This window comes from Theobroma umbraticum, unplaced genomic scaffold (genome assembly GCF_002168275.2).
Source record: "Theobroma umbraticum cultivar Fairchild unplaced genomic scaffold, ASM216827v3 scaffold_30.0, whole genome shotgun sequence".
NCBI lineage: Eukaryota > Viridiplantae > Streptophyta > Magnoliopsida > Malvales > Malvaceae > Theobroma > Theobroma umbraticum.
Window position 1 is genome coordinate 3,631,064 of NW_018397254.1, and position 22,984 is coordinate 3,654,047.

Here is a 22,984-nt window from a genome sequence, read left to right on the forward strand (position 1 = left end):
TATAATTATCGATAAAGTTTATAAATTTTAATATTATAATTTATAAAAAAATGATAAGAGTTTAATCTATTGATCTAAAAACGGACCAACTAAACCAATTTTTTATTTGGTTGGTTTGATCTTCTTTTATATTTAGTCAATTTTTTAAAAATGCTTTATTCATTTAGTCTTTTAAGTATAGTGAACCAAACTACCAAATTTACCTATTTGCACACCTCTACCCACACTTCAATATATTTAGAAAATTCGAAACATACAAGAATTTTGCAGAGATATTAATTATCTAGGCAACTTACGTCCAACTATGTCTAATTCTGTCAATAGAAAAGAATTATGTATAATTAAAAAAAATTCTATGATTTAAGATGGAATGAATTTGTTTTTTGAACTTTAAAATTTGATATCGTTTTCAATATTAATAATATAATAAAAATCAGACAATATTAAATAAAAAATAACAAAAATTTAATACAATATTAAATTTAAAATTTCCGGTGGCAAATTTATTGTAACTAAAATCACAGAATATATTTCTGTAATTTATCGTGTACGCCCGTATAAGTTTGTTATTTAACATAACATATTTACTTAAGGCGTACATCTGCTAATAAATTCCATGAGGTAAACTAATTTTGTTCGAACGTTCTGTGTTTAGCCTTGTCCTTTTCCAAAAATTACGTAACCTTCTCTTTCTGCTGACGGAATTTTGCAAAGGGGCATATAGTTGTTAAGCTTTAATAATTTAGAGAAGATAGCTACAGGAGACAGTTGAGCTAAGGTGAAAAGCATGGCCACCTCGGTTTGAACACAAGAATGAAAATCTCATACATTTTATCCTGAAAAGCAACGGGGATTATAGTGAAGGTTTTTCCATCAGGCCAAGAAGGAAACTCATGACAGCCACAATCTAGTTTGGAACAGCGTCCAGCTTCCAGCAAAGAAGTATGCAAAATCTGATTTGAAAAGCATTACCGTTTTACTTGACAGGACCACGCAGTTTTGTCTGTAATGAACCACGACCCACCAGATTGCAATGTCTGACCTTCTTATACACTCAAAGACATCGCATGAGCATACCGCACATGGCATTGTCTTGCTTCTGCCTCTTCGCTTGAATCAGGCTCTGATGGGCATTCTAGGCTAAGCCGGCCTTAGTTTTTCTGGTTTTTGACTGATCGCCAAGCTGTTCATGGGATTGGTTCAATGCCAGATCTTAGCCAAAAGGCTGAGAAAGGTATAACAAATGTAAACATTTTGATGGAATCTTCGATGATCAATGCAACACCTAATCATGATCTCTCATTTCTTAGGGAAAAAATGGGTTGAATGATTGCAAAAACTGATTGGTGATTGACCAGACATTTTAAACATGTTTAATTTAAATCGAATTCAGAGTAAGGTAATTGAATATTTGACAACTTATTTCCTGAGAATCCCTTTTCAACAAACTGGTTAAAGCGTTTAATAGAGTTCTGACAGATGGATTTAGCCTAATCAGTTCGCCTAATACAGGAATAGAATCAGTCCCCTGATAAGATACAGTCTTCACTTCGGGCTTGATAGCAATGGATCACCCCATTGAGTTACTGTTATTTTGACATAGAAATCACAAGAAAATGAAGGTGGGGAAAGCAACTTGATCAATTCTGAATCTTCTAACTTCTAAATATTGCCAAAAGTTTGTGCTTTATCAAGCAAAAGAGACATGAACATCTAAGGAATGAAAATAAAAATGAGAAAGAGCGATTATCACACATCTAAATTTAAACTAACCATATTTTTACATTCAAAGGCATACTTACTTTAGAAATATATTTGTAATTACAAGTTATGTATCAGCTGCCTTCTTCGCAAAAATGGTAGTACTTCTCAATATAGAGACAGGCTCCATGGATTATTACCCCCGTTTTGAATGCAAAGACGAAACGGATTTCCACAAGGCAATGACAAGGGCGGAAAGGAGCAGTGTGTAGTGATCTTGAATTGTTTCAGTTGCCTATACAGTTGATCTCTTGTGAGTCAACGACATTATAGTACAGAGAAGAATTTTTATCATCAAATCTAGAAGCCAATTGATGTACAGACAATCCACAATAGCGCTTCCCCAGGCGGGCAATGCAGATGTCAATGACTTTCTTGAACATGCAATCTTCTTGAATCAGTGGTTGCTCCACAAACTCAACTAAAGGCATCCACTGCACGATTGCCAATTGACAAAATTAATATTTAATTAGCCAACAACTATTCTCGATAATATTATATATATAGGAGGAAGAAGATTAAACAGAATCTGATGTGTTTCATCATCTGTTGAAAGACTTTAGTGGTTCAAAGAGAAGAAAGACGTCTTTTGAATCAGTATATTACCCCCCAAAATAGTAACAGGTGAGAGAGGCAAGATGACAATCATAATCTGAGTTGGTACTTACCTTGGCTGCTTCAATTTCATTATCATCAACCATAATCTGAGTTGATAGTGGTTTTAGCATGCAGATGAAAAACAAATCTGACTTTTCAAAGGCCACATTGTGCACATGCCTGGGGTGGAGTTACAAGCAAGTATCAGTAATCAAAATATCACAAATTTACTGCATGCAGTAGGACTTGCTATACAAAAATTCTTTGGACAGAGGTGGTGACTTTTGAAAAATCAGTTCTATTATGTTACCTGAATGCTACTACTTCCACAAACTCAGTGTCAATCTGCAATGTGGAACAAGTGCAGCTAGTATTAATACATTAGCCCCATTAGACAAATTTGAACTCTCTGAACTGAGAGTAAGTTACTGATAACAATACGATTGAAATAGAATCTTAGAGGCAATGTACCAAGCAAAATATACTTACCCCAGTTTCTTCCTTGACTTCTCTTACAGCTCCAGTAAAAATCTCCTCTGACTGTCATACCAAACAAAACTTAATTAATTGAAAGATTCAGCCGTTTATAACCAAAGAAAAAAAAGGTTGGAATTTTCTTCTTTGATCTAAAACTTTCATTAGGACAATTCAAACCAAATAATATACCTCAACAATGAAACCGGTTGGTATTTTCCAAAGCTCAACAAATGCTGGAGCACAGTATTTCTCTTGTACTACAAGAACCTGTAATAGATCGTTGCAAATACTTGCATTAGAATTTAACTTATGGGTTTTTAGTGCTTGTAAAACTTTATACAAGAAACTTAAGAAAATGGAAGGTCCATGTTATTAAAGTAATATAAAAAACTCAATCAAATTGGTTTTGTATATCGTCTGCTTTTTCTTTACAAGGAAAGGATGTGCAAAGCCATTAAATATATCAGCATGGCATCAGTTTGATTGAGGTATTTTACCTTATTATTAAAAGTGTCTATTTCAAAAGCTAATGGACTCGTTTGAAATTTTGACTGAAACTTAAAAAAATTGAGGTATTTTACCTTATTATTATTATTGTGATAGTATTATCTTTATAATAAACTACAGAAGCAGCACTAAAGCAGCTCATGAAAATTGTCCTAGATGTAAACTATATGGAATATCTCGGGATCGGATACAATACATATTCTTGCCACTTTAAAATAGATAGCTCAAACATGGTTCTCTCTTCTCTTTCATATCAACTCAACCTCAACCAGCCCACATACCTCATTTTTGTCATTGATGACAAATCCTCCAACCCCTACTTGATGTGAAGCATTAGCAGGAAGCATGCTGGGTCCTTCAGGTAGCCAGTAAGTTAACATTACATATCCTCTCTCTGCGTGATGATATTCAAATCCTTCCTGCATCGGGGTTGCTAATATCAGAGATCATTGAAGAGTGAATTGAATGCAAAAGTATGGGAGGGAAGACCTTTTCCTTCTTCCCTGAACATTTTGTCAACTCATGCAACCTAGTTGCTAATTGCCAAACCCTGGAAAATTGATTTCACTTCTACTTTCAATTTGAGAGAAAAGGAAGGAGTAATTCAGTGAAGCCAGTGAAATGCATGCGCAGGCTTTAGTATCTGGAATTACCTTGACAGCAACTGGAACAAGATCTGACTTTTCCACTGGCAACTTCAGCCAAATTCCCTTCTTTTCCTGCAGTTTGATGACATAAGATCAGAGTGATCACAAATCTCATGAACTATAGAAGAACTGAAATTTGTCCCTACGGGCACAACAAATTTTTGTGGTTTAGCGAGATGAAATCCTAAATCAATTTCAAAGCCGATCGTAACTTTAGTTATAAACAAGATATTTACTCTTATGTTATGCCATCGAAGAGTTGCTATGTGAATATACAGTGGACTATGGCTAAAGGCAAAAACCAGTTTCATGGGAGAGAAATTTGTAATTAACTAAGATGAGTTAAAAACGAACAAATTTTCTTCAAGATGATGAACAAAAAGCATACCTGAATTTGAAAAATCATAGACAGGGATAATTAATTACCTTCGCCTTCCAGTGAGAAAGTGAGAAACGAAGCATGGATGCAAAGACATTTGGATTAGCGGGTAATCTTTCTGTATCAACAATGACTCCACCATACTCATCATCAAAGGCATAGAGTATTCTCATATTCCTGGTGAACAAACTTGAATTTGATCCATTAATCTGATATAGTAAATTCCCTGCTCCAAGTTTTTCTTGCTCAACGGAACTGAGAGCTTTCTTTGGCACATATGTGTTGTTCGGGGTACTTGAATAAGAAGCCTTCGGAGATATACCTGGAAACAAGTATGATGGGGGGAAAAAGAGAAACAAATCATTAAAACCAGAACTTTCCAATCAATGGCATCTTACATTAAAGAGTGAGATAAGATGATGGTTTTCTTTAGACCTGGGAAAGAATGTTGGTTTGGTAGGTTAGTTAAATCGTTGATGCTCAAATTTCATCTGGTGATACGTACTAGCTTAAACATACAGCAAAAGCTTATGTCTGAAAATGCAGAAACTACTAATGAAGAACCAAGAACACAAGGAATGGCCTCTTGTTTGATGATTAAACATATTCATTGGGGCATTTCTTAGTTTCCACATATTTTTTTGGTTTCTTTGTTCAATTAACTACGAACAAACCACTTCTAACAGAATCAGAATCTTAAAACAGGACGACTAATCCGGAAGTTTATGTTTATGAACCGAACCAAAAAAACTCTGTTTTACTATTGCAGAAAGCAGAAAGGAAAAGAAAGAAAAGAAAAAGAAAACTCAGAATTCTGAACAAGGGAGCAACAATATTGACTTGACTGACAAACTGCCAGCTGATTCAAGCAGTAGAATTACCTCTGCTAAAACAGAACTGCGGGGTGGACTTAGCATCAACCAATGGCCTGAAACTCAACAACTGGCTTGAATATGTCCTCTCCATGTATGCTATCTCGGACATTGGCATAGACTTGCAACTAAAAAAGCTGCCCTCCATTTGCAACAGTATCTAAAACTCCCAACTACTCCAGTTTTAGACGACTGCCACAACCCCACTGGTTAACAATATCAACTGCTTAATATATAAATATCCCCAGATGTAAAACAAATAATTGTACCTATCAGAGCAGTCTTGATTCCTGAAAACAAGAAAGAGTTCTAGAATTTAACGCTGGGCCGGGGGAACGGATTGACCAAAGAGATTGCATGAGAAACTAAACACTTTGGAAATGCAATGAGGGGAGAAAACAAACACATGAAGCATGAGGATTAGAATCCTTGAACAAGTTTTAATGGTGGAGACAAGCCATATAAGCCATGACTAAGCCTACATACCTTTATCCAATTAAGCAAAAGATTAAGAAATTAATTCGAGTGATGTGTTGCTGAATTTGTGGTGTGAAATGGGTGTTGAGTGATGATGACACGCAAGGAGAGACGCTGCTTTAAAAGGATCTCCAATTCATTCACAGCTAAAATGAAGAAAACGAGGGAAGTAACTAAATCTTTAAAATTGTTATGTGGGAATGAAATAAAAAAAAATAGAAAAGTGGGATTTTTTTTTTCGTACACGCCTTAGGGGAGCGTGGGAGGCTGCTGCTTAAGTCAACAAGCGAAATTTCTTCTATCGAAGCAAAAACAAAAAAAAATATTATAGAATTTGAATTTGCTTATCTCTAATTTCTCTAGCTTAATTATCTAAAAAGAGTTAATAAAAAATTATACACTTAATAGTAACATGTCTTAATTGTACTTTGATATCAACTCTGACAAGTGACGACCCTTTTAATTATATGATAATGGTGCCTTACAACATTATTGATGTCGCTAATCCCCCAATAGATTGAGTGCAATCATAAAATCATATTAATGCTTCATAATTATAAGATAACAAACTTTTTTCACTTTCAAATAATAGGCTAGACTAAATAATGTATTCATTGATTTTTCATTCATGCCTTTTCCTTTACTTTACTCTATTCTTCTCTTGATTAATTTCTATTAATTTTGAAAAATATATTTTTTCTCTTTTAATTAAAATGATTTTATTAGACAGCATTTATAATCATGAAAAGAATAATTCAAAAGGTACATAAATTAATAAGTTTACATTACGAAATGTATAATAGATTTTTTTTATAAAATAAAGTATTTCATGTAATTAAATGTTTATAAAATTTTCTTATATAAAAAATTTTGCTATTTCTAAAAAAAAATTATTAAAAAATATTTTTATTTTAAAAAAATTAAATAATTTTTATGAATTCCACGGTCTCGCCTCCGATTCCAAAATAAAATATTTGATTCAAAGTTGATTCTCGCGTGACGTGCACATCCTTGTCGAGCGTGGCAAACCACAGTGGTAGCTTCCCCCTTTTTTTGGCCTTTAATATTTTTCCTTGCTGAGCAAATATTGCGTGGATGGCATTATACCATGTGAGTTTCAGATGTCTGGCCACGGCTTTTGACAGAAATGTTGAATTCTTGTCTTCTGCTCTGCTGGGTATAGTACAACGAAGTTTTGGTCCCATGCTGCTGGGGAACATGTTAATATCATAACATAACCTCCTTTTAGCCATCCCATCGTACGATGAAAAAGAGTCTGGATTCTGGACCATCCACTAAGCGCATCACAACTCTCTCATCAAAAGGTTAGACATTAATCTAAGGTGAAGATACATTGAATTGCAGCATATGATTTCCTGGAGGTCTTATTAATTAATTAAATTATCATGGGAATAATTAAGTTGGGTTATAATTTTTGGATATGGTTTTTGGTTGACGTCCACGTGTAATCAAGGATAACAACGTCATTTTCGGTCACCCGTTTCTATCCTATCAAAGCTGGTGATGGCCCAGCCCTAATCAATTAGTAGTTTTACATGTTGAACAGACATTAAATTAGTAAATTATCACAATATTTATGATTCTCATCTCATAATTGCGTTAATTATAATTAAAAGGCTAGTACTAATTAAGGTTTTGCTAACCTTGAGCATTAATTTATCCACGGCATAAGGGAGAAGGCATGCAAAGGGACTGACTGTTGTTTTAGAAGCTATAACTCACATGTATCACGTTCATTGTGCAAGTATCAAACAGTGGATCAGTCTAGGGGGAGACCGGGACCAGCTTACCGAACTATTTGCATTATTTTTTAAGAAGGGAGGAAAAACGAATTAGATGGATCTTTAGATTTATATAATTTCATTATATTATATAAATTTTTAATAATATTGTAAATAAAATGTAGGTATAAAAATTATATATATTAATAAAGATGGTATTTTTTATATTAATGCTAAATAGAAAAAATATTAGTAAAATTTTAAAAATAATATATTTTTAATATGTTACTACATAACAAGACGCATTATTTAAATAAAATTGTAATTGATGTCGAAAAATCGTAATGTAGTGATTAACTTGATAGGTCCTTTCCATCACTACTCGTTTGACTCATAAAAGGATAATCTAATTCTTTTGTAGTTTTTTTCAAGAGATCACTTATGAATAATAAATATTATTTTTCAATATTATTTTTCATTAAAAAAAAAGAAAACTTGGTGTGGGGAAATGGTTATTTTCCATAACAAGAGACAATTGAATCCACGCATGACCCAACTATTTTTGCCATCAAAATGGTTAACGTATGCATCAAATTAATTCACTTACCCAAATTTCAAGTAGTCTGTTTTTAGGGATAGGATCCAAAAATTTGTATGTCACCCAACAATTTTTAGAAAGCAAAATAGAAGGAAGTGGCGACAAACTTTAAAGAGAAATTGGCATTGCTGGAGTAATTGAGGAAAGAGTGTGATTGAAGAATGCCATAACTACAGCTTTCTGCTCTCTTTCTTTTTGTTTTTTATCTTGCCTTTTAACTGAGAATCCAGGTAGCTAACTGATCTTTGTCATGTTCATGCAAACTAGAATGATATCTACACCAATTTAGCTCAATTATGGGTGAACTTAATACAAATATGCTTTCTTCTGGTTGGATATCTTTCTAAACATGTTTTCTGCCTAACCATCTACTCATTCTGCTGCCAAATTCATTACAGACAGAAATTAATAATCAAAGATAATTAGGATGCCTTAGTCGATTGAAATCTACTTTTCAGATTTGTCAAGGGCTAGCCCAAAGGTAGCGGGGTCAGAAGCTCGGGAACATTTTTCAATAAAAGGAGAAAAAAAAAGTGTGGTCAAGAACCCAAGGTGATGAAAATGGCCTGTAGGTAAAATCCAATTTGGACGGGCTGGTATGGGTTGAGACCCAGAGACTTTTGGGAGGCCTTGGACACGACCAAAGCCCGAAGATGTTAGCTTGGTCAACCCAATAGTCAGAATTTCATCAGTTGAAAAGGCCATTCAGACATTCGTTGACCCTTTTCTTTTTCCTGGTCATGCTTTCATTTGTTCTTTAATCTTTCTCGAGTAGGAGTTCATGTCAAAATTATGAGAAGAACAATCTAACAACTGTAGTAAAGTATAGCAGACAAGTAATTTTGTGAAGGCAGTGTAGATGATGAAATTGGCATTAAAGGCTCTTATTGATAGTTCATATGGAATCATTAAGGAATATTAGTCCCCACTATGGATATTAAGGCTCGAAAGGGGTTGGTGGGCGACTCATGGGTGAATACATCTCAAGCAAAGAGATTAAAAAAAAAAGGAAAGGCAAAAAGAAGGGAGCATTTGACATCGGAAACGCCATTCAGAGTACCCCTCACACCGTGTAATGTTGGTTGACATCGATATCCAAACCTCTCAACTTTGCGAAGGACTCGACTCTGCCTTTCAAGGTATGAAGTTCCCGTAATCTGCATGACATGAAAAAGAAATATTGGAATTAGTTTCAGATGAGCAACTCAAATATATATGTCGGTTAAATTGAATGTGAACAAGGAATGCAGCTGGAAGTAGGTGAAATCGTCAATTTCTTGAATCGGTTTAATAGTCTTTATGGATGGTAGAGTTCTCTCAAGAAAGGGAAGATACCTTGCAATCTCTGCACGCCTTTTGGCTTCTTCTGCCATGACACTGATGTCCCTAAAAGTGTGCTTTTCAGAGAAGATCTTTGGGTCCGAAGACCGTAGGCCATGGCGCGTTCGCTGATCAGCCGCCCATGCAGCCTCACGAGCCTCCTTACCAAAGTCCTTTTGAGTGTTGAATGCCGTCTGGTAAATTGAATAGCAAAGAATGCATGTCAACCATGTGCAACTTTTTTGTAGGAAACGAATCAGACATTATAATTCAATCGGAACTGTGAATTTTTTGTGAGGGAAGTGTTGTGCACTTACCCTTTTGTTAAGCACAAGATCCCAGGCTCTACCACTGAGTGCATATCGAACTGCAAACTTGATGGGATCAAGCAGTGCATAGGTTACAATATTGTAGAGCCAAATAACGCCTGACCATCCCCATCCAATAGCTTTAATTCCAGCGAAACCCCATGACGCATGAGCAGAAATAGCAGTTGCTACCTGTATAGGACAACCCTCACTGGTTTATAACTAAAGATCAAACTATCATCTAAGATTTGGAAATTAAGACAGTAGCATACTGCTCTACTCCAAGTGTGTACCAGATTCTATGCTGTCATAAAAATCATTCCATCTTGTGTACCATATTGTTACTGTAATATTAAAGCCATCTGTCTTGGGAGCACTTAAGCAGTTATTGTTCCTTTCATTATCCACTATAACAACATAACTAAAGTTTCCAGTTAACTTACTAGTTGGGCAATGATAAAAGCAGTAACAAGAAGAAGACCGGGCCTCTCCATGAATGACCATCCTTGGGAGCGAGTCACGAATATTAGAGCCTGGCTGATGGTGCTAACTTGGAGGTACACTGCAGATGCCAACTGTGCATTTAAATGATCCCTGACACCCTTATCTGTAAGATTAAAGTTGTTTTTGTAGAAGCTTCTTACGCGAAATTTATCCTGAGGTACAAAGGAGAGAGAATTAACACATATACCTTTACCCTTAGGCATAATTCACTTACCAGAACCAGAATGGAGTTCAACTGTATTACCAAATCAATTTACATTGATTGCTCTTTCGCAGCTCTAGTTGCAACTCATTCTAGGTTCATTAAATCTTCATCTTTACAAAAGAATATTAGAAAAGAAGGAGATCAAACAAAAATTTGCATTTACTGGAAAGAAATCAGTTTCATAGGCTGCCCAGAAGAATATAATGGTCATTAAACCCAGGTAGCTGCCTAAAACAATCCCAGTAGCAAAAATTTCTTTGAGCTTCCAACTGTCAGGAACTGGTGATGGCTTGACCCTGTCTTTGGATATTGTCATAATGGTACCTGGAAACAAGAGCATCACTCCGTAAATTAAAAAATGGATTAAGAATTCATGTGAATGGAAACATTATTAAAGATGAATGCTAATAACTGCCACGTGCAAGACAAGATCCTACAAGAAGAGTACCCTCTTACCATCATTAAGAATGGCAATGATTAGGACCATGAAAGGAGGGAAATTGAACTTCCAGATCACAGTAAGCAGCATAAACCCTAACTGCAAGATGAAAACCAATTTCCAGTTAGAAGGGGCTACAGTAGTTAGAACAGATGGTTTGTTCAGGATCGAAAGGGAAAATGGGACTATATTAGTTGAAAGCGATTCCTCTAACGCCATTCTCTGGACGAGGGACCATAGCAAAGTTCCTTGGCATATGAAACTAATCTCCAATACCATCGAAACTCTTCAAAATCCATCAGGAGAGTCACCTTCAATCATATCAACCGGGAAATTAACTCAATAGCTGACAAGTCTTACAAAAGCCGGGATCTTGCGACCTGACAACTTCATTACCTTCTTTGAGCCACCAGGATGAGATCTCTGCTCTGTAGCTTAGCATGGGTCTGCTGTTTATAGAATTTATCAATTGGACTTCCCTTGCCTCGTAGGATAGTTACTAGAATGCATTAATGTTTCACTTTCTTAGTTCACACATCAGATTACTTCTTATGCTTGCCAATCCTCGTATGTGAGGATTCTTTTGCTTCTTTTGAAAGCTGTACAACTTGTTATATCTCTTTAAGATACTTAAAATGGGAAAAAGCATATTGGGACTTACCACTATACGTATTGTGATGGATACTGCATATATCTGGAAAAAGGAGAATACAAAGTGAGAAACAGGAAAGCTTTGAGGTTAATTCCAATTCCTAGTGTTTAAAACGAAATTCTCATTTTACCGTGTAATTCTTCATTCTCTGAAAGATTGCACGGCTCGTTAAAACAGCACTAATGATCACACTCAAACCAGGTTCTGTCAAAACAATATCAGAAGCACTTCTAGCGGCATCTGTGGAATCTGCAACAGCAATCCCTATGTCTGCTTTCTTTAATGCGGGTGCATCATTGACCCCATCACCCGTCATTCCAACTATGTGTTTTTTAGCTTGAAGTCTTTTCACAATCTCAAACTTGTGCTCTACATTAAATATGGAATCAGATACATGGAACGCAAAAGCATATTTATAGAGCTCAGAAATAATAGCAAATATATTTACCAGGGAAAACTCCAGCAAATCCATCAGCATTCTCAATAAGTTCATCAATTGGTAAAGCACCAAGTGCTTCATTCTTATTGTCACCAAGCAGAGATGATGAAGGATACATGTTTGTGCCCATCCCAAGTCTTCTTCCTGTCTCCTTAGCAATTGCCAGTTGGTCACCTGGGACAAGAACCATAAGTTTCCTGTCTCCTTGAGGGAAACACACTCTATGGGAAATGCCAAAGGTCTCAAGTGGAGATCATACTCCAGAAGAGTTATTCTATGGCAGGGAAGGAAAAATGGTTAATCAGACATAATGAACACCTGTTATCATCTTAACACTGACACCAAGATCCAGGGCTCTTCGAATGGTCTCAGCACTGTCATGGCGGGGAGGATCAAATAAAGGCAGAAGACCAACAAATTCCCAGGGTCCTCCAGCACTATCTTTATTACCAGCAGGCACTTCCTAAATAAAATAATTGCACTTCTTCCATTATCTCAATAAAGGAGTGATATCCTAAGATAATATAGTGATAGTAAAAGCTTTGATACCTGTCGAGCAACTGCAAGGGATCGAAGTCCACGGTCAGCAAATTTATCAATTATGGAATGAACTTTGTTTTTGATATCTGATTTATTCCAGGCCAGATTGAGTATCTACAAGATGCACATGGAAGGGGCCAATGACTAATGAGTTTCAGACAACCTTATGTGATGCAGTGTCAGAAAACAGAAACTTTGGTTTATTAGTAGTATGGTTTGTACCTGCTCTGGTGCACCTTTGCTGACTCTATGCAACTTACCAGCCTCATCAAGGTAAGTAAGGGCCGTTCTCTTATCAGTTGGATTGAAGGGAAGGAAGTGAACCTCTGTGATTCCAGCTCGTGCCTTACAATAAACAACAGAATAAATTCAACTTACTAGAGATGTAAATGTGGAGAATATATAAGATATTGGAATGAGAGTTTCAACAGTTTTTTTTGAAAAGTAATAAGTTTCATTCAACCAGGGAGAATATAAGAAATTGGAATGAGAGTTTCAACAGTTAGGGAAGCATTTCAGTTTAGGGAGTTAAAATTCCATAGCAATGCCACAAAGATATAATACTACCATCATACTTCTTAATGATTTTTACTCATAAATTTCAAGAAGTTGTCCTATATAACCAAGCCTCCACCTCAAGGAGGAAATTGTCAAGGGTTTGAAAAATCAACTGTATATTCCAAATGAGATTGCTGACTGATGAACTTGTTCTTCCATCTTGTTCTTAATATTTCAACTTATAAAAGACCATCTCTAAAACCCTTCTATTTCCCACAGTTATGATTTTTGAAACTGTTTTTCTTCATTGCAAAAGAGCAGCCAATTGAATATGCACAATAATTCTTGATTTTACTTTTCATCACAGAAATCCCATAACCAAAGATGTAACCCACCAACTATGATCTTATGCAGCCACAGAGTGAAACTGTGAGAATTATTGTACAAGAAGGAAAAATCGAAGTAGAAACTATCTTTAATTAAATCAGATTATAGATATGCTACCTCCTTAGGATCGCCCAACATTGCAACAATTGCAGCATCTATAGCATCTTGATTCTCCAACCTTGAAGCTCTTGCTGCCATCAAAACTACCATATCCTTGTCAACATTGTTGACAAAAACCTATATAATGAAGTAGATCATTAAGTTTCAACTTTGTAGCAGGTATTGACAGATCTTGAACTGTCAGTTCTCTGAAGAACAAAATTAAATGAGTAAATTCTACATAACAAGAATATTAACCCTTTTCTTCTCAAAAAAAAAAAAAAAAACAGTGTAAACCTTAGGCTGTAGCTCTTATAAATAGAAACTTAAGCACAAACTAGTAGAAAAGAATTGGAACAATTTTGTATATCTTCAGGAAAACAACATATCCAAAAACATTTTCTGAATAGAAGATCTATCATTTATTTCTAAGAGCCAGTGGGAAACTAGTATTGTGAAGTTTGAACCTTGAATGAATATATGCCTTAAGCTACACATAAGCACTACCCCTATAGTTACTTGCTGTGTCACCAATACAGAGTGATCCAAAGTCTCACCTCTATCAAATTTTTGTCCACTGTAAGTTTGTTGAGAGTCAGTGTGCCTGTTTTGTCACTGCAAAGCACATCCATTCCTGCCATTTCCTCGATAGCTGTCATTCTCTTTGTTATGGCGCCCTGTTCAGAAAGTTGGGTCGCAAGTTAAGTTAATCTTGTTATTGCAATTATGGAAAAGGCAATTCAATAAATAAAAAATTATAGACTTGTGGACCTGTTGAGATAAGCGATGAGAGCCAATAGCCATGGTGACAGAAAGAACAGTGGGCATAGCAATTGGGATACCACCAATAAGTATAACAAGCAAGTTATCTATACCAGTTCGATAAGCCCTATGGTGAATGCCATATATAACAATGAGTTCAATCACCATCCCAATGGCAATGGAGCATATACAGAAGTTTCCAATAGCAGTTAAGACCTGAAATTAGCCACCAGTCAGCATGATGCCTCAGTATATGGCACAATTAGTAATCTCAAAACTTTAAATGAAATGACCTCCCTCTCATGTAGGGTTTAACATTCACAAAACATGTAAGGATAAAACGAAGTTTCAATGTGAACCTGTTGAAAGTGCCCAACATGTGTTGTGGTTTCCACAAGATGAGCTGCCTTCCCAAAGAAAGTGTGTACACCAGTTGCAATAACAACTGCTTCAATTTCACCTTGTTTACATGTTGAGCCTGAGTAAACTCCATGACCGGGATGTTTTGTCACTGGTAGAGACTCTCCCGTAAGAGCTGACTGCAAAAAAAGAAGTACAGATTACTTAGACCATAGGTTAGAGTTAGCAGCAATCGATGGACTTTAGCAAATCACTATTCTTGAAAACTCTCAAGTTCTGAACCTGTCATTTGTAATTATCTCAAAAATATAAAGAGAGCGTACACCATATGTTGCTGAAATTGTTCAAAGAGTTGATGTTTTCTTTTTGGGCCAATAATTGACATAACATCATTTATTTAGGGGGAAGAACAAAAAATCCAAATCATTCAAAGTTCTATTGATATACCTGATCGATTTTCAGTGGATCTCCTTGAAGCAAACGAGCATCAGCAGGAATAATGTCTCCTAGCTTGATACTAATAATATCTCCAGGAACCAACACAGAAGCATCCTCTTCGCTCCATTTCCCATCACGTAAAACCTGATTAAGCCAATTAAATTCCAATGCATCCAAGGAAAAGAAAAAATTTGACAGATATGGTGGATGACAAGGAGAAAACAATGCATCCAAGAAATCTAAGCTAGATAGCCAGGGGAAGAACCTTTGCTTTTGGAGCCAGGCGAGCCATAAGGGCTGCAGCAGCATTTCCTGCATTGTTTTCTTCTATGAAACTGATTGTTGAATTGATTATAAGCAGTGCAAGAATGCCAACAAAATCATGGTAATCTATATCCTTTCCCTGCAGATAGAGAGTGCTTCAGTCATTTATTATGATCAAATCAAGGTTTCAGGCATTCAGTTTCAGTGCAAATTCATTTCCTGAAGAGGATTATGGACTTACGCCGCCATGTGCAAGAGAGATAGCCATAAGTGCAGCTGCTTCCATAACCCATGAGAGAGGATTCCACATAAATCCCAAAAATTTCAGGATTTTATTTTCCTGTGCATGAGATGCAGACCAAAACTCAGTACAAAGGAACCTATAATCGAAGATATTGTATTCTGAAACCTAGGCCAAGGTTTACAATAAAAAGAAGATTACTTTTTTCTCTTCAAGTTTGTTGTAGCCAAAAAGGTCCAACCGTTTCTGAACCTCATCAGAGCTTAAACCTCCTTCTGTGCATTTCAGCTTTTCAAAAACCTCTTCAACAGGGATGTTCTCCTGCAGGAAGCACCTCCCAGTTTAGCATCAAAAGGGAACTTCCAAAATCTAAATACATTTTCTATCAAATATTAACTACTGCAAGAAAATCAAACGGCTTCTATCTCTTCAAACATAATCATGCATCAATCTAGATCACTAGTTAACCTGCCTGAGTCTAGCCAAAACAGATTGTCTTTAACTATCTACTAAAATTTTCTTGTTTTTCCCATGTTTCCTGTGCTAAAGAACAAAGAAATAAATAACTATATATATTAGGCTCTAGGTTTTTGACAGAGACTGCAAGAAATGTACCAGATCAATAATTTCCTTGCTAACAGCTTCAAGGGCAGCTGCTGTTTTGTCCATGTCCATTGCAGTTCTCTTTTTTCACCTCCCAACCCTCAAAGCAAATAATCTGCCAAATAAAGAACATTCCATATGATCAATTCACGTCTTTCTCTTCTAAAAGAAAACAAAGGAACAAAAACCTATCATTGCACTTAATTTATCACTCCAACCATTAGAAGTTGCTTGAGTCATTCATGATATCTAAAAAAAAAAATTCCTCCATTTATAATTTCTTGTTCTTGGATTTCACACTGAAGATTTTAGATTTTCCTATCTTTCTGCCTTTTTTCCTAGCAACAATGTTGTAAATATAGATGAACTGCAAAACTTCACATGCAGTTCATTGAAAAACAGAGACTAATTTCATGTTATAAAATCATTGAAAAACGGAGAGATTAACATAGAAATCCTCTATTCCTGTTTCTGTTTTTGTTTTTTTATGTGTTTGAGAAAAGCATGTCTACAAAATCTAGTTATGTCAAGTTAAGAGTACTCTCAAATTGCAAAAACATATTATAGATCATACTAACTAACCAAACTCATTTACAACTAACTTTTTAATGCATAACGTTAGCAATATTCATCAACAAAACCAACAGAGACTTCAAACATACATAAAGACGAAAACCCACATTTTGATTAACTAGTACCTATCAAGAACTGGAGCAAGTTCTTGCCTTGTTTTACATGAAACTGACTCAAAGATGGAAGCCAGAGAATTGCGAGAGGGAGTAGTGTTTGAGAAAACAAGAAATGATTTGGTATATATAGAAATTGTCACCAAAGAAACAAGATACAATGCAATCGAATAGCAATGAAGTAAATAAGAGCGGAGAGGTCGAGACAAAAACATGGCCTCTACAAGTCCGTCGCCAGCATTTGCATAGCAAAGTTAAAACTAGTTGTTTCCAAAGATATGTAACTGCGAAGGTAATGACTTTGACACAATAATGATTGGATGCATTTCTTTGGCCTATTTTTCTTACAATGGTCTTTTAACCATTGCAATAAAGCGCTTGGTTCCCAGCAAGCTCGCATTGTACTCTTGTCCTAATAAGTAATATGCCTTCCACGGCATGATTAGAGAAAGAATGTTCATCACGCCATGTGAACATTTTTTTTACTATAAGCTTTGTCTTATTAATTGAAATAGAAACTTGTATTGTACCAAAAATTGTTTAAGATTATTGATGAAATATGGGTATAAGACAGATATGAACTGTCATTTTTTTTTTCTTTTTCACTAGTTACGTCTGGTACTTTATTAGTATTTGATATACTTACGATGGTATCAACGGATCCGTACGCAATTTGTCATTGGAAAAATCATATTCTGTCTGCAATTTGTCCGTAATTGAGATGAGATGATGAGATCCCAGATTTCAGAAATCGAAAATTCTTGTTGTCTGGCTGTTAGTATAAGCTTATTTTCATTGGCTTATTGCCAGTTTGCTACAAGGCAATTGGCTGGCTTGTAGGAAAATGTCTGAGCTTATAGTTTAGACAGGCAAGCGTCTTCTTGGCTGCTTGCAGGAGAATGTGACATGAACAAGAAGTATGGGTAATTTAACCATGTAAACGGTTTAATTTGGACAGCTACTAGTACAATTTCTAATTATTTTTTCTTTGAAAACACCGGAAAGTAGATTCTTGATCGAATCGGGGAAAAAAGAAATACATAAAGTAATGTTAAGTAACTGAACCAAACTTTTAAATTGGGCTCTACCTAGCGAAAGTACACATGCTTCATCCGTTTCGTCCTGTTAAAACAGTTTATTCCTTCCCTGAACTTGAGACTGAGAGGATTTTCTATTTAGGCATATCAAATAAAGCACAAAATTTTGTCCTGTTAAACAGTTTATCCCTTCTCTGTACTTGAGACTAAGGAGTATTTCAATTTTAGGCATAAAAGGTAAAACACAAAAGTCTTTTTTGACCCAAAGTCCAAGTATTTAAAGATACAAAGACATGACTGGCATGTACATATCATAGATAAATTTTGAATTTATAAATAATTTTTTTTATGATAGAAAAAAACGTTACACTATTAAATTATTTGGTGACAAGTACAGACCCCTTTATTTGTTTGAAAGTTTTAGTTTTATAAAGGTAAAGTATATGATTATATCTAAAATTATAATTTTTCTCTCATTAGAAACGCGATACAAATAAATAACTCATAATCTTTAATTTTTTAATCCTTTCTTACTATTTTACCCACATATTTAAGTTAATTTAGGATACGAAAGAGATCTGAGTGGATTCGAACCACCAACCTCTCAAAGCCCAATTCGGATTTGAGCGCTCTGCCTTTTTTGAGCTTACAGATCTTTCCGATAACAACAAGAACGAACCTAAACGGACCATGCAGCGGTTATAAGTGAAACTTCCTTTCACTGACGCGTCGTACACTTCAAACGACACTCCCCAGTCAAAACAGAAATTACTTTACCCAACATAGTCTCTTTAAATTTTCTTTTTTGGGCCAAAAAAATATTATAGTATTATTCTTCTTCTTTTTAACAACTATACACCGCCGAGCGCTTTATACAGATTAAAAAAATTGCAACAGATGTTAAGTCACAGAGGTAAAAGACTTTAAACTGATTGTAGAAATGCACTGAAAAGAGAAGGAAGCCTCAATTTCTCACCTCAAATGTTTGCATGCCCAAAGTAGTGACGGTAAAAACAAATAGAGAACTAATTGAAATACAAATCACGAACAAGTAACTTCTTATCTAAAGAAGTGATGAAACAAGAAGCAAAATAAATCTTGTGAAACAAATAAACTCAACAAAGACAACAAAATTTACGTGGAAAACCCCTTATTATCAAGGGGAAAAACCACGGGACCGTAGTCCGCTTAAAAACTTTTACCATTTAAAGTTGGATGTACAAATCTGACATGTACCTTGAAAAGAGCAATTTCCCAGAAAATTGGAAACAGCTGATCCTCAAACCTCAACTTGGAGATTGGATCAGTCCTTATCTCCTTGCAGGTGAAGCCAATCACCTTAGGAGGCCTAAGAAGCTGCTGCAATTAATTTAGTTATCAGGAGACTCCAAATCTGTCATTCTTTAACTTGCATGATGCAAGATGAAACCTGGAAAGTTGAACTTGGCTTAACAAATTCTTCACTCCACAAACCTTGGAATAATCCTCATGGAGAACATGCCCGCTCAAGATGCACAACATGGTTGAAATCCAAAAGATTCTTCCAACACACAATCACACTTACAGAAAATCTTCCAACAAAACGTTATTGGAACACAATATAACAGTGGAGCCCAACAAAGGGCTTCAAGAACAATAGAGCCGAGCACAAGCAAATACACTATCACATCATACAATATAGCATCCACCTACTACAACTGTAAGATAGAAAATCACAATTCACAATACAATAATAGCACAATAGTTCGGATAATACTAGATTAAAGTAATAAGGCAAGATAAATAATAATAGTGGAGAGAAGGAAAGCCATTTCCAGAGGATTTGAATTTTACCAATGAAGATATTAATAGAAGTGGAAATGTAAAGTCAGGTCTGAGAATAATGAGTAGATTAGTCTGATCAGATGCCCAAATTTGAGACACTTTGAATGAAGACTCTGTGTTGGCCAAATAATGTACTTTGATAGAATGGTTTGTGGTGAAACGGTATTGCAAGCATACATGTTTAAAACTGCAATTAAAAGGAAAGCAGCACTATTTGCATGAACAGCAGCAATTATTGGAACAGACATCATATACCGATTCATGTAATTGCAAATGCTGATTTGTGCCAAGGTCATCAGAAGTGCGCAGATACAGAAAACTGCCAATCACATACTATTCCCTCCAGTCGGGCAAATATGTCATACAAGTTGTCAGCTAGATTTTAATTTAATGACTGCACCACCAGTATATCAAAGCAAATTCAGGAGCATCATTATCTTCTATATATCCTAGAAAAGGCTTCTGAAAACATTTTGGTAAAGTTTGCAATCAATTAGAAAATGCTGTTTAACCTATAACAGATAATGCATTTGTGGCAAAAATCAGGAAAAACCATTGGCAATTTTGCACACCAAAGACGGTGACAAATCTAAAGCTCGACACTTTTTAGTTAGAAATTATCAAAAACAAGCCATCACATTATGTTAGTAGGTGATCCTACAATCCTTTTTAGATCAAACAAGACAAAAACCATCAAACATGCCTATCTTTACAAAACAAAACTGCTAGAAAATTGCTATTGTTTATCAAAAAGGGAGATATATATGCAGCATGACCAACTTTAAGAACTAATCCATGTTAATGGGTTAGATTCATAGAGGCTATCAGTAGCTAATGTGAGGTATAGAGCTTACAAGCCTTCTTTTCCTTAAATTCTAATGCATATCAGTTCACATATGAGCTATTAGTAGCATATGCGAGGAATATAAATTACAAAACATATGAGCTATCAGTAGCAAATGTAAGGAATATAGCTTACAAGCCTTCTTTTCCTTACGTTCTAATGCATATTAGTTCAGAGGATAAACGATTGCCGCTAGCCTAAACAGTGCATGTTGAGAGCGAATTTGGATAAACTGACTGTTCCATCGAGATTTCATGCAATTAAACTATAAGGCGAATTCCAGTAAAAATGATGTAAAATATACCTTGGGCTTCCCGATTTGAAACTGGTAGATCAATGCCTTTGGTGAGCATAAGCTTTTCCGATGACGACGTGGATCGTGAATCAAACACGTATGGTGCAGATAAATATTGGGAAAAAGAAAAGACAAAAACAAAGACAACGCACACCAGAGGGGAGAACCCGGGCAATTCCCGTGAGATCTCCCCTCGAAACACAAAAAGATATAAATTTTATTAAGTTTGGGTGACCTGCCATGCAAGCGCACCTGCCATGGCAAAGGTCGGGATGGACAAAGATAGATCAGGACTCAGCCCTCAGCAAACAAGACCTCTTTGCCCCGATATCTTACACATCCATTCGACTTACAAAACACGTTATCCCACTTCGCTATTCACGCGTCGCCTCGATTCATCATCCACCATATATCAGAGAAAATAACCTCCAGCCGCCTCAGATCAATCAACCAACAAATCTCCACCGTCAGATGTTGGTTTCTGATACAAAACGTTCGACCAACCCTTTTCCCTGCAGAAAACAAACACGCAAATAAATCTTCTTTTTATTTATAAATATAAATGGAAAATCAACCCAAAAAACAAAAACTTACACAGCAAGAGGCTTTGGTTTATGCAGACGGCAGGTTAAGCCGTAGATCCAACCGATCAGATCTCCTCAACATCAGAAACCAAATCTGGTATAGAAAGGCAGATCATGATGCGATCTAACGATCTCTGGAAGCAGAATCCCTGCAGGAGCAACCATGGGGAATAGATCTGCGTAACACCCAACTATGAGGGAAAAAATTGAAGGAACGGCTAGCTCTCCAAGAACCCAGATTCCAATGATCCTTTTCAATGAAAGCCAAATCTTATAGGGTTATCGGGAATGAACGGCAGGAAACAAAAAATTGTCAAAAAGATGGACGGCTAACACGACTCCACGTGGCTAAGTGTTTGCTAATAATGAAGAAAGTTCTGAACTTCCAGAAAAAAAGCCCAAATCATGCATCTTCAATTAAAGCCCAAAATAACTTTACGCTCCAAAGCCCAAGGATGGAGCTTCTCTACTGTATCCAAAATATGGGCTCAAAATGGGCTGTGTTCTATTTGGGATTGGGCTTGAAAATATTTGGGATTCAATCCCAAGATACATAAAGGATGAATGAAACCTAATACTTTTGGATAGAAAAATTATTAGAAGATAAGAGGTTTAGATTTAAAATTATGATGTATTTAAGATACTAAACGAGTTAAAATTGCTTAATTTATATAATTAATTGGATTACAGTGTCGGCCTAAATAATTAATTAATAATATTTAAACAAAATGTCAATTGTATCATGTCATATAAACTTAATTTGATTTGTTTAATAAGTGTGTTAATTATATTGTATCTTCTTGTTGATTTCTCACCCAAGTGTGTATCGTTAACAAGTAATATAGTACTGAATAGAGTATCATTCCCATGAATAATTGTTTTAATTCTTACTATTAACTACTAAAATTATAACACTCTAATATTATCCAAATAATTAAAATTATAATTAAAACTAATAAACTAAAAATAAAATTAATCTAAAATCTATTAACAAATTTACTTTATTAAATTCGAGTGACTATCAAACTTAAGATTATGCAGTCCCTTAATGCTTCATCTAATTATTATATCTCTCTCTTAACTTAGTTTAATGGATTAAATTGTTAATTTAGAATCGTAAAATATTTACAAGTATCTATCAAGTTTCACATAAAAATACCTCTCCTAATTAATTTGCTATATGTCTATACAAATTAAATTGAAAAAAGATTTATTAAGTTCGTACTCTAATTTTGACTACGTATAGCTTATAAGTGTATGCCTACCCTATATGCAAATTAAATCATCTAATCAATTAAGTGCATTTGATTATACGCTATTCTATTCAAGGTCTACCTAAATCTCCTTTGTCAAGGTTTAACTTATGTTTCCAATTCAATCTAATTGATGATCAGGTAATTAAAAGCATTAAAGACAAAATAAATAACTTAAATCCATTAAATATAAGGAAAAAAGAGATAAATAATTTAGACTATATATTGAGTCTCATCATAATCTTAGATAAAAAGTTTAGTTTTTCATCAAATCATGCATCATCATTAAAATTTAAATATTAAAAACAAAAATAAGAAATTAAGAGAATAAAAAAGATAGAAAAA

The 22,984-nt window shown here is 35.2% G+C and overlaps 2 protein-coding genes and 1 long non-coding RNA gene across 3 annotated transcripts; all 3 read right to left on the reverse strand.

Annotated features, from left to right (window-relative positions):
* Nucleotides 1-1,623: 1,623 nt before the first annotated feature.
* Nucleotides 1,624-5,824, reverse strand: NUDT8 (nudix hydrolase homolog 8). The gene is made up of 11 exons (XM_021421132.2): nucleotides 5,727-5,824; nucleotides 5,510-5,530; nucleotides 5,250-5,432; nucleotides 4,416-4,690; nucleotides 3,996-4,061; nucleotides 3,624-3,761; nucleotides 3,025-3,102; nucleotides 2,848-2,898; nucleotides 2,669-2,703; nucleotides 2,430-2,538; nucleotides 1,624-2,195 (listed from the first exon to the last, which is right to left on the reverse strand). The coding sequence occupies exons 3-11, from the start codon at nucleotides 5,386-5,388 to the stop codon at nucleotides 1,989-1,991; spliced, it is 1,098 nt and encodes a 365-aa protein (XP_021276807.1). The 5' UTR covers nucleotides 5,389-5,432; nucleotides 5,510-5,530; nucleotides 5,727-5,824; the 3' UTR covers nucleotides 1,624-1,988.
* Nucleotides 5,825-8,917: 3,093 nt separating this feature from the next.
* Nucleotides 8,918-16,835, reverse strand: LOC110413236 (plasma membrane ATPase 1-like). Its single transcript, XM_021424368.2, has 22 exons — nucleotides 16,815-16,835; nucleotides 16,129-16,231; nucleotides 15,715-15,834; nucleotides 15,514-15,612; nucleotides 15,274-15,411; nucleotides 15,018-15,152; nucleotides 14,570-14,749; nucleotides 14,220-14,426; nucleotides 14,006-14,125; nucleotides 13,467-13,586; nucleotides 12,687-12,809; nucleotides 12,474-12,578; nucleotides 12,243-12,387; nucleotides 11,934-12,098; nucleotides 11,616-11,854; nucleotides 11,495-11,527; nucleotides 10,851-10,932; nucleotides 10,558-10,718; nucleotides 10,129-10,341; nucleotides 9,695-9,877; nucleotides 9,393-9,571; nucleotides 8,918-9,214 (listed from the first exon to the last, which is right to left on the reverse strand). The coding sequence occupies exons 2-22, from the start codon at nucleotides 16,186-16,188 to the stop codon at nucleotides 9,121-9,123; spliced, it is 2,901 nt and encodes a 966-aa protein (XP_021280043.1). The 5' UTR covers nucleotides 16,189-16,231; nucleotides 16,815-16,835; the 3' UTR covers nucleotides 8,918-9,120.
* Nucleotides 16,836-18,780: 1,945 nt separating this feature from the next.
* Nucleotides 18,781-21,654, reverse strand: LOC110422804 (uncharacterized). The gene is made up of 2 exons (XR_002445770.2): nucleotides 21,397-21,654; nucleotides 18,781-21,314 (listed from the first exon to the last, which is right to left on the reverse strand). It is a non-coding gene; the product is annotated as an uncharacterized LOC110422804 (long non-coding RNA).
* Between the last annotated feature and the right edge of the window lie 1,330 nt (nucleotides 21,655-22,984).

Excerpts from the sequence above, each read along its gene's own strand:
- LOC110413236 (XM_021424368.2), bottom strand. The coding sequence starts at position 16,188 with ATGGACATGGACAAAACAGCAGCTGCCCTTGAAGCTGTTAGCAAGGAA. Across the intron at positions 14,427-14,569 it reads ATGTTGGGCACTTTCAACAG|GTCTTAACTGCTATTGGAAA; the intron begins GTTCACATTGAA and ends GGCTAATTTCAG. Across the intron at positions 9,878-10,128 it reads CTTTTATCATTGCCCAACTA|GTAGCAACTGCTATTTCTGC; the intron begins GTAAGTTAACTG and ends TGTCCTATACAG.
- NUDT8 (XM_021421132.2), bottom strand. The coding sequence starts at position 5,388 with ATGGAGGGCAGCTTTTTTAGTTGCAAGTCTATGCCAATGTCCGAGATA. Across the intron at positions 3,103-3,623 it reads TCATCAATGACAAAAATGAG|GTTCTTGTAGTACAAGAGAA; the intron begins GTATGTGGGCTG and ends GATCTATTACAG. Across the intron at positions 2,539-2,668 it reads GTGGAAGTAGTAGCATTCAG|GCATGTGCACAATGTGGCCT; the intron begins GTAACATAATAG and ends ACTCCACCCCAG.